This window comes from Saccostrea echinata, unplaced genomic scaffold, assembly GCF_033153115.1.
Source record: "Saccostrea echinata isolate AGI-Se365-2 ecotype Australia unplaced genomic scaffold, CSIRO_AGI_Sech_v1 ptg000001l, whole genome shotgun sequence".
NCBI classification, from domain to species: domain Eukaryota; kingdom Metazoa; phylum Mollusca; class Bivalvia; order Ostreida; family Ostreidae; genus Saccostrea; species Saccostrea echinata.
Window position 1 is genome coordinate 8114225 of NW_026889750.1, and position 11720 is coordinate 8125944.

The 11720-nt window shown below is 33.2% G+C and overlaps 1 protein-coding gene across 1 annotated transcript in view; it reads left to right on the plus strand.

Moving 5' to 3' along the window:
* Positions 1–3989, plus strand: part of LOC133184452 (adenylate cyclase CyaB-like) — a 48713-nt gene extending 44724 nt beyond the window's left edge. The window contains exons 2-5 of the mRNA XM_061319556.1: positions 1302–1479; positions 1833–1928; positions 2099–2224; positions 3331–3989. Of these exons, the coding sequence (XP_061175540.1) occupies positions 1318–1479; positions 1833–1928; positions 2099–2224; positions 3331–3468 (522 nt within the window). The 5' untranslated portion in view covers positions 1302–1317 and the 3' untranslated portion in view covers positions 3469–3989. The remainder of the gene's footprint in view (positions 1–1301; positions 1480–1832; positions 1929–2098; positions 2225–3330) is intronic.
* Positions 3990–11720: the final 7731 nt, after the last annotated feature.

Genomic DNA, 11720 nt, shown 5'->3' on the forward strand with positions numbered 1-11720 from the left:
ACTTCAAATGCTGATACATACTGATAAGAACTATTCAACTGCATCAACATGTTTTGACCTTGACCTTTCCTTTGACCTTGACCTCACTTTTCTTAAATTACTGTTTAGCTCAGTTTTAAAGATACCATTCAGGATAGTGTAATCAAACTTCATATGTTGATACATACTGATGTAAGCTATTCAACTGCATCAACATTTCTTGACCTTGACCTTTCATTTGACCTTGATCTCACTTTTCTTAAATTAGTGTTTAGCTCAGTTTTAAAGATACCATTCAGGATAGTGTTATCAAACATCAAATGCTGATACATAAGGATGAGAACTATTCAACTGCATCAATATGTTTTGACCTTGACCTTTCTTTTGACCTTGACCTCACTTTTCTTAAATTAGTGTTTAGCTCAGTTTTAAAGATACCATTCAAGATAGTGTTATCAAACTTCAAATGCTGATACATACTGATAAGAACTATTCAACTGCATCAACATGTTTTGACCTTGACCTTTCCTTTGACCTTGACCTCACTTTTCTTAAATTACTGTTTAGCTCAGTTTTAAAGATACCATTCAGGATAGTGTAATCAAACTTCATATGTTGATACATACTGATGTAAGCTATTCAACTGCATCAACATTTCTTGACCTTGACCTTTCATTTGACCTTGATCTCACTTTTCTTAAATTAGTGTTTAGCTCAGTTTTAAAGATACCATTCAGGATAGTGTTATCAAACATCAAATGCTGATACATACGGATGAGAACTATTCAACTGCATCAATATGTTTTGACCTTGACCTTTCCTTTGACCTTGACCTCACTTTTCTTAAATTAGTGTCAAACTTCATATGCTGATACATACTGATGTAAGCTATTCAACTGCATCAATATTTTTTCACCTTGACCTTTCCTTTGACCTTGACCTCACTTTTCTCAATTTGTGTTAAAATATTGCATTACTAATATACCCTCGGCGGGGCATTCATGTCCTATGGACATATTTCTAGTTTTAAATACATAGTCAAATTACTACATTAAGTTTGTGTGTTTCCGTTATATAGTTACTTATTACTACATTAAGTTTGTGTGTTTCTGTTATATAGGACTTTCATTGTTGTATTATCAACTGATAAGAGGTATAGAGCTCATATAACTATAACAAAATTACTGTAGAGTAAAGGAAAAGTTATTTATACCAGGTTATTTACAAATACAATGTATTCAATCTTTACATTATTGATTACAATATAGAAATTATTAATTGTTTGGTCCTTATTGTTATTTTATGTACTGCTGTATTTGTAGGGCATTCACATGTACCATGCCATCTACAGTAGATGTGAAAGCCAGAATTGGTGACCTTGAAGCATTCAAGGAGAAAGTAAAGGTCAAGAGCCAATCCGAGGGTGAAATCTTAGTTCAGGAGGATATTTTCTTCAATGTTCCTCAGGGAAGGTTAAAGTTAAGAAATACAGAGAACAAGGTATTGTTCAATAATTGTACACTTCAAGGTGACATAAATTTCAATTCTGTTTTCATCTTAATGAATCGAACCTTGTATAGCTGGTGGTACTCTTCTCAGCAATACAAGTATAGATGTTTGTCAGCTGCTAGTACTTGATTCAAGAAAACTTTTTATGATAATTATGCAACTAATACAAAATCTTTCAATGCTTGCCAATAATTTGCAGGCATTTATACTCCCGTAACTTTTTTGGATTATACTTGGAAATTACATCTTGAAAATGAATGCAATGCTGTTGTCTTTCAAAAGAGAAGCAGCAAAATATACTGGTTAGTGATTAACATCTGCGCTTATTCATGTAAATTTTGCAGAGATCAGAGTTGTGTTTTTATGAGCGCCCTGATCAGAAAGAGGGGAAGCTGAGTGACTTTGCCACCTCCTTTATAAGTGATCCAGAGGGTCTAAAGGTATTGAACCCCTCAACATTCCTTTTTAAAAATTTTGAGCAGTATTTGATAATCTCCAAGCCTAAAAGCATAAGATGGTCTATACATTAATATGTATAGATTTTCAAATGATTCAGTGATTTTTACAAGATTCATTTCTTTTCATGAGGCAGTATATGATTTGATTTTAGGAAACTTTGAAAAGAGCTCTTGGGATCAAAGGAATATTGAAAAAAGTGCGAAACTACCATCAGGTTGGCCAGACCAGAATTCATGTGGACCATGTAGAAGGTGTGGGGAACTTTATGGAATTAGAGGTATGTCATGTTCTAAATTTTGAATTTTGAATTTACCAGTTGGGAGTAAATACAAAATTTAGAACATGACCACTTCTAAATTTTATATTTACTCCCACCCTGTAAATTCAAACTTGTGCATGTATATATATAGAAATGAGTACATGTATGTAGCTAATTGTTTAGATCAATTTGCTCTATTTAAGGTCAAGGTCATTATTTTGTTATGCCCCCTTCAAAGAAGGGAGGGCATATTGCTTTGCTGCTGTCTGTCTGTTGGTGGGTCGGTCTGTCAGTCTGTCCACCAACAGTTTCCGTTCATTTTCTTCGCAGAGGTTGCACATCCTGAAATGAAATTTGGTATACAGATTTATCATAAAAATATCTAGGTCAAGTTTTGTTTTGGGTACGATTGAGCAATTTTTGACAGAGTTATGCCCCTTGGACTTAGAAAATTCCAATTATTTGCTGTTTCCGTTCATTTTCTTTGCAGAGGTTGCACATACTGAAATGAAATTTGGTACACAGATTTATCATAAAAATATCTAGGTCAACTTCTGTTTTGGATATGATCAAGCAATTTTTGACAGAGTTATGTCCCTTGGACTTACAAAAATCCCAATTATTTGCAGTTTCCGTTCATTTTCACCTTGGAGGTTACACATACTGAAATGAAATTTGGTATACAGATTTATCATAAGAATATCTAGGTCAAGTTTTGTTTTGGGTACAATCGAGCATTTTTTGACAGAGTTATGCCTTTTTGACTTAGAAAAATTCCAATTATTGGGGAGGGGGGGGCATAAGTGTTTCACAAAAATCTCTTGTTCAAGGGGTGTTGAAGCCTGTTATAATGGAAATATTAAGAAAGTTAACTCTGAACTCATATTTGTTAACTTGTCAACAAGATTTTATCAAAAAATCTTTGAAGTTGATTTCAGTAACATTTAAACACCCTTTGAACAGGAGGAATTGAGTAAACTGTGAGGAGAACCCTCCAACTACCAGGGAGTTGCATCCTGCTGACTTACATAGTGTACATTCTACCAAATACTCCCCTCCCCATGTAAACTACATGTGCTCATAGCATTTAGTAAAAGTTAAGTCTCTTTCTTGAAATATTATAGGTGGAACTTAGACAGGGACAGTCCATAGAAGAGGGGCAGGCAGTTGCCATGAAAATGATGGAGGAATTGGGAGTGCCCACTGATGATCTCATTTCTGTGGCCTATATTGACCTTCTACTCCAAAAACAGACTTGCTAATCTTTCTTTATTTTAAGTTTGCTGTAGCACCCCACAGAAATTTATACTTTATTGCTGTGCATAGTTTCAAGTCCAAGTGCTACTTTTCCTTTCTTGTATACCAAAACTTCTAAACTTCAAATCTTCTACTGTTGTCTGCGGAATAGAATGTACCCTTTGTAGGCTTATTTATGTTGGTGAAACTAATGGTTCACTTATAAAAAAATATCAGGGCATAGATTTCAAATTAACAACGAGGGCCGGCAGCTTCTATACAAGCACTTTCATTTTCCTATTATTATATTTTATCAATGAAAGTAAGATTTACCATCATTCTAATAGCCCATCATTGAATACACCTTTCCATAGACAACAAGTGAATACTGGACTAGAAAACCAGGCATGGCTGGAATATGGCTGCAATGACAATGTTGATAATGTTGGGAATCTTTCAAATCCACAGCAATTTGAATCTGAGGGGACTTTTTAACAATACATGCAGAGACATATGCATAGTCATAGACATTGCTCTGACAATAAACCTTTTATACACGATGTCTCCTTTGATTCACTAAGTACCTTATAGATCTTCAGTACATTTGCACCAAACTTTAATTACTCTGTCCCTTTGAACGTTTTAAATAGTCTATTTGAAAAAGTCAAGGAAAGTCCATATTTGGATTTGTCAACACCAGAAGAATACAGGTTCAGACCTGAGATTATGGATACTGCAAATTATAGGCTTTCTAAACCACCACGTTTTTCGTAAAAAAAAAATGCTTCTCAAACAACCCATTCGTTTCCTCAATACTTCAATATACAAACGAAGGAATTGTCACAGTTAATATTCTTAATTACAAAAGGGTCCAGTCTCGTATTCCTATATATTTCAAATTGAAGTCCACATCTTGTATTTCTTAAAAATATACATCGACAGCTTTTAAACTTTTTAATTACAAAAAAAAACAATTCCTAGATATTAGACATTTGAAACATAATCCTCCAACGTGTTCATGTTCTTCACCACCCTACAACTATAGTCTTGATGGACACGCCATTACTGGTGACGTAAATATAGTTAATAAATTGATGACCTTATTAAATCACTTATTTTAAAAGGACCAAAATTTAGGGAACCCCAGTAATGACGTGTCCAGCAAGACTATAGTTGTAGGGTGAAGAAGAACAATTTCTAAAACGAGGCAAGCTATTGACAAGATATTGGGGATGCTTACTCCTCCATGGCACTGATCCCACCTCTTGCTCTGCTCCTGATTTGTAGTGTTTGAATGGACTTTTGAGCTCGTTGTCTAAATATTTCATTTTGAAACAAGATGCTTAAGATGATGAAAACGGCACCGATAAATTGGATGGCAATAGACACTGTCGAACTGTAATCAAACTCAACTGGGGCAATTTATACATCTAGATTTTGAACCAATTATTTGCAATATGAAAAAGTAAAGTATATTTCAACACTTGTAGTTAACTTTAAGCGTTTTAATGACGCTATTTTGACGTTACAAAATCCGCCCGAATTCTGTGCGCGACGTCATAACTAAATTCAATTCTTTATTGAGACTAAAGATCAAAATGATACAAAATTGACTAAATAAACAGTATATGGCTAGATATATATTACAAAAAGAATCATTGTCGCTAAACAAAGCTCTCTGTGTGTAGTAAAATACTTATTTACTTGCATCACTAAATCTGCTTACCTGGGCGAGGAAAAAATATATAGTATTAATAAAAAATCAGATAATTGATAAATATGATAAGGAAAACAAAGAAAACCAAAAATTCAAAACTAAAATTGATATCTAAAAAAAAATGTTTTCTATACGAAACTTGCAGGCACGTAGTGAGGGGGCGCTGAGTTTGGACAATTTTCTTTTTTTGGCTTGTCAAAGTTTTTTTCAAGTTAGTTGTCATTTTTTTCTCTCGCTCCCATCCTCTTTCAAAAACAATACTACTTGCCTGACTTGAATACTATTCAATCAAATCGATATACTAGTATACATGTATTGGATTTAATCCGGTGATTTTGCGGTCTTGGTAATGTTCTCATTTTTCTTCAGTTCTTATTACTGAACCATAGATTGGAGATGATAAACTTCCCACAAAATTTTGGCGGCTGTTTCGCCTGTAAAAAGACAAAATATATTGGTGTATTTACGTTTTCTTACTTCTTTATTATATATAAAAAAGTTAGATTTTCAAGTCGTGCTTAAAAGAAATAGGCATTGAATTTGGGTCAATGAATTTAAAACGTATCGTCGCCCGTGTGGAGCAGCTAGTGGTTAGAGCGTTTGCTCTAGAGGAAGGAGTTGAACCTTACGTCGCAAGTTCGAATCCCACTGCGGGCCTTCGGATGAGACCGTATAAACCGAGGTCCCGCGTCGCATTAGCTGGAAAGAAAAAAGAACCCTCGATCGCTGCTCAATGGTCGAGTGCAGGTAAAAAATTTCAGCCCTCCAATGTGTGAGTGAAAAATTCGCGAAAGGAACGTTAAACAAACGAAACAAAGTCAAACATGTATCTGTCGTAAAGCATACATTGCATTACGAGTAAATAACTTACATTTAATTTGCTTGAAGTCTATAGCCTGAATTTTGGCCTGCAGATTTTTTAAGTCTCCACTGTTTAGTGCTAAAAAGAAGAACATAATTATATGCTCTTACTTAATTAGGTTTAATAACTGTTCTTAAAAGTATGTGAATTCGAGAAAGAATTATATCAACTAATAAACTTATAACCACACCAAGTTCTTGCTGGAGACTCCCTTGTCTTACAGGTAAACCTATGGAAATCAATATATATATGAGATTTTAATTTTTTTTTAAATTAAAAAAAAACCGTACGACAAGTGAAAAAGTAACTAAACATACCAAAGCGTTTAATAAAACGTGATTAGGTTGTATTGATTTCTGCCAAACAGAACTTCATATATATATATATATATATATATATATATATATATATATATATATATATATATGTGTGTGTGTGTGTGTGTGTGTTAGGGATGGCAATTTGTAACTGGTTATTCTGTCGGAACGATGGTAATTCGTTAATAAAAATCTGTAATCGGTTAGACGAAAAAAATAAAATATATGACATATAATGTAAATTTGAAAGCAATATTCTAAAAAGTCTATTGTAAAAAAGAAACCTCTGCGGGTATGTGGATAACTTAGCGTTTTCACATATGTATTTCAGCTGATTTCCCTTACTTCACATTTATAGCAACGTACTAATTTTTGTTCTTTATCATTCACGCATGCTATTGCTATGTATTAAATCACCATATGTTCTTGTAATCTCTATATACTATTGTAAAATGGTGAAGAGATTCAAATAAATTATCGATTGATTGATTGATTTGGAGGTGATTATGGTTTGCCGGATTTAGATCGCGTTGTAAATTGGTCAGCTTGTGAAGTGCTAAGTACTGTTTAAACACAAAGTGACTGTCGTCCTGTAATTATTTAATGATATTAATTAAAACACTTTAAAGTTATATTTTTTTAACAAGCATTGTAAACAAGCATTCTGAGAGTATTGCATTAGCAATACTAGTCCCCTACCGGCAAGTGTAATCTGGTTCCCGTTAAGAATTGAAAATGCCATAATTCCGTCAAAAATTAATGAAGCGGACGAAATGCGAACTTTATATATAAATATTTACATTTCCAAACATTTTTACTTAGTATTCTTTGCAAATTAGAAGACTGTTCATTTTCTCATGAACTACCATGAATGAGCATGAATATAACTAATCAAGGTAAAGCCACATACCAAAAATCAGCTCAATATCTACAAACGTTTAGAAGAAAATTGCGGAAAACCCGTAAAAATTGAAAAGGCCGTAATTCCGTCAAAAATTAATGAAGCGGAACGAAATGCAAACTTGATCTGTAACTCATCGAGATACACTCACATACCAAAAATCAGCTCAACATCTGCAAGCGTTTAGGAAAAAAGTGCTGAAAACCAAGTGGGACAGAGGGACAGACAGACAGACGGACGGACAGACTCAGAGGAAACCTATAGTCCCCCCCGGTTTCACCGGTAGGGGACTAATAAGTGATAGTTCAGCCTTAGTTTTGATTACGGCGACAGTGCAGAATGAACAAGTGTGACTGGTCCTGAAAATCAACAGCGTTTGATTTCTAAGACACACTTCATAGCTTTCCTATATTTTTTTTCTTATGTATTTATACACAATATATACGTAAGTATAGTTTTCTGATCAGGATAAACAGAATGTTTTTATCTTCTAACGGTTTTTTTTAGTCTTCTTGTTTAAATAGTCAAGAAATTTGATACGATTAACCGGTTAATCGGTCGGAACGTCTTGCGGTTAACTGATTAGCAATTTTGAATTCGATTGCCATCCCTAATATCTATCTATCTATCTATCTATCTATCTATCTGGCTTATATGTAAGGTAACATGTTCTCTTCCATGTACTTGATCCCCCAATTACCAAACTGAGATTGAACTCCAAAATGACAGTTTCTCGAGATTAAAAAATCTCCTACCAAATATACAAATACGGCGAAAGGAGTTAATCACGTTTGAAATAAAATGATAACCCTTATTTTCTTAACTAACTTATCACATGCAAAATCACTATCAAATTCAACTAATAAATATAAACTTTATACAAAATTAAATAACTTAAAATATTACTCAACTGATGAGTAATACCTCCCGCCTTTTGAGATTTAAAGAAATGAGTGCTCAACAAATGAGTCCTCAGCTACCCAGCACTCTTATTTTTATTCACTAATAGACTTAATATATTTATTATGCCAACTAATGGCGCCAAATTCAATAACACTACCATTACACAAGTTAAAAGAAGGACTAAAGAAAATACTTCCTCTTAATTCCCTTCTCGATACATTTAAGCCGTAAGTTTAAGCAAAATTCTGTGTATTGTGAGAGCGGGTTAAACGGATTCGTCGTTTCTTATTTCTCCTGACTCTCATGTAATGGAAGTAAAACACTTTTTATTGGGATATTTTATCTGTCTTGTGTTCTTTTAAAATTATTATATAGATGGCGTTATTTGATGAATGCATAACGTAGTATTCAATATAGCACATACCCTTCAGGCATCCCGGAAGCATGTTCTGCAGCTGTCCACAAGCTTGATCTATCTTTTTGAGAAGAATGACAAAATTGTCTTAATTCTTAAAATAATTATGAATGGTTGTTTATCAATCAATGTTATAAGGTTGTCGATTGACATTTGCAATGAACTAAAGACCTTTTTATTATATTAACTACAATTCTATTTTCCCCTCAATATTAATTTTTTTTTTTTTTCAAATCTGCAGGAATGATGACTTTTTAAAGATTACTTTGGAGAGAAGTGCCCTGTCTTGAGACATTCTTGTTAAAGTTCCTGTAGCCTGTCCCAATGATCTCAAACTTGTCACAACTTTTCTGATCCCTACAGGGTCGACTTTGAATAAAAAAAGTTAGAAATTAGTTTTTGACATGAACTTAGATATTTAATTGCAACTTTTCAAAAATTATATCTGACCTGTTGTAATTTGCAATATAATATTCTAAGAGATATGAAATGTATTACAAAGAAAAATTCGTCATGCAGGTTGCCCTTTAAATAGTATGTAAAAATGTTTTATATTTTTTTTTATGACAACTTACTTAGTATTCCCTGAGGAAAAGTTTTAAGAATCGAAGTATACAGTTTTTCAATTTCCTCCCTAATGTTTGTCCGGCTTGTTCCTGTAAACATTGCAAACAATATTAAAGTTTTTTCGGTTATAAAGAACTCGCTTTAAAGTAAATTATATCTCAGTTAAAAGAATTTTTTCTACGAATCCCGTTGAAAACCTTTCACTATGTTCATTATATGTTTATAAAAAATCTCGATTAGGCTATCCTTAAAGATTTGTTTGGTTGCCCTCTCCCGACCGACTGGCTAAAAGTGACCCGACTCAAAACTTTTTTTAACCTCCAGAAAACAATTATTATTTTTTATGTATTCCGGAAAATAGATTTTGAAAATTTAGCATTGATGTTGAAATTTTCTAAAAAAAAAAAAAAAAAAAAAAAAAAAAAAAAAAAAAATTAGAAATTTTTTTTTTCCCACCTACCAACCGACCCATTTTTTTTCATCCTGGGTCGGAAGAGGGCAAACAAACATATTTTTTTTTAAGTTGGCCTTATAAGAAATGCTAGGTGGTCCCAGTGACTTTCTTATGAACGAGTTTTACTGTAGTGATTCAATTACTAGATCAAAGGGAGGCGACCTGAGGTCGGCTACCTACTTTTCTATTTTCTTTTCTATCGTCTGAAAATTAGTTTTGTTTAAAAATCTTACAATAAAACCTATTTGTGTGAAAGCAGGACAGTTACTCTGTTTTCCGATTTCCTTTGTTTTCAGAACCAGCTCCCGTGTCACGTGGCAGTTATAGGATGGGTTACTTTCAACGTCATTATTTCCAAGAATAATCACAGCTCCCAGTACTCTAAGGCTTAACCTGGGTATTGATAGTTTTCCTTCATCGAATGTAAACTTGCGGCTCTTTGGGTCCGAAAACGGATACAGTGAAAAGATTTTATTTCAAGCCCTTCACTGGCACTTTATGAGTGAAATACTCAATATGAATAAAATATTTTGGAAAGGAGAGAGTACATTTTAATATATATTACATGGAACACCAACAATCTTTAGAATTACTGATAGATTTATACCCTTTTCTACAATCTTAGTGCCTTAAATAAATTATTGCTTCTAGTTCGTTGTTATTGTTTGGCTTCAACTACTCCTAGCGAAGGGCTTCAAATTAAGACCTTTGTTTCGCACTCTGACCCATTTAGGAAAAGGTCTTTAAATATCATATGAATATGAGCTGTGACACAAGCCCTAGCACGGAAATCGCCTGCTTTAATTTAATTAAAAAGGTGAAGATAACGGACAGCGATCATCTAAAAACCTAAAAAAAAATACAAATGTGAAAAGAGCATAAAACACTCCTCTGGAAATTCCAGAGATGGGATAAGGTGCTTATCTAGAGCGAGTAAGCAACCCCTGCCGATCGGACACACCCGCTGTGAGCCCTATGTATTCATCAGCTAGACAGAATATAATTCTGTAGTCAAAATTAGTATAAGAAAAGGCCTAAATAATTTGTCGCAAGTTCTTCAAAAAATCTTAATTTTATGAAAAATTTTATCTACAACCTTGTTTATTAAAATACCGAATACAATAAACGTTGTTTAATTAAGGAGGCTCATTACACCCACAGTTTATTTTAGATTTTATTACAGCACCACTTATTATGAAGATTTCAAATATCCAAATGGAGTTTATGATACGATAAATATTTTTTAAAGATGTTTTTAATCTATTTGGTGATTTTGGTTAAATACTTTTTAAGTTTCTGATTGAAAGTACTGCAGAAATCTCAGTGTCAAGTGAAGGATATCATCTTCAGATATGTAAGCAATACAATAACACTTCATAATATTCAATATCATTTTTAATAGAAAAAATAATTTTCTTCCAAAAGGGAATTAAATAAATGTGATTTTCTTCTTAATCTTTGCATAAATAATTTGGAAAATCAATTATAGATAGATAGGGAATGTATATTAATGAATAACAAGTGACAAATTGAATGAAAAATGTTTTAAGGAAATGAAAATTCCAATTTATAAAATAATTGGAATAAAAAGTCCATTTACAAGAGTTTATCTTTCCTAAATCCTCCTGACTCAAAACACTCAGGAACGATTGAACATATCAGATTCAGAATAAGCTAAAATTTCTAGAAGAAATGTACATTTTTCAAAGAAATAAAGACGAACACACAAACCAACAAGAGTACAGTACTCTAAAGTGCAAGTCAATTATAATTTATTTCAACGAGGCCCCGCGAGGATGTAGATTTCAACTCGAATTTCCTCTATACGTACATGTTGTCAGTGGTAGAACTTGGTGCTTTCGCTATGACATTGTACACTACTTGGTTAGGAAAGATTTGACTGTCAACATCTCTGGTCTCTACTTAAAAATAACTCTACTTCGTTTGTGATTTATAATGAATCCGTTACCTTCTCATTGTTTACAACATCGCATGTAGTCTATTTTTAGAGCGTTTTACAGGTTTGGATCAGCAGCAAAGCGAACCTATATAATTCGTCCCCAGGACAATGGAGGTTTATTTTTCTGTGTAGTACGCCATCAAAATTTGGTGTAATGAGCCTCCTTAAGCATATTTTAAGCG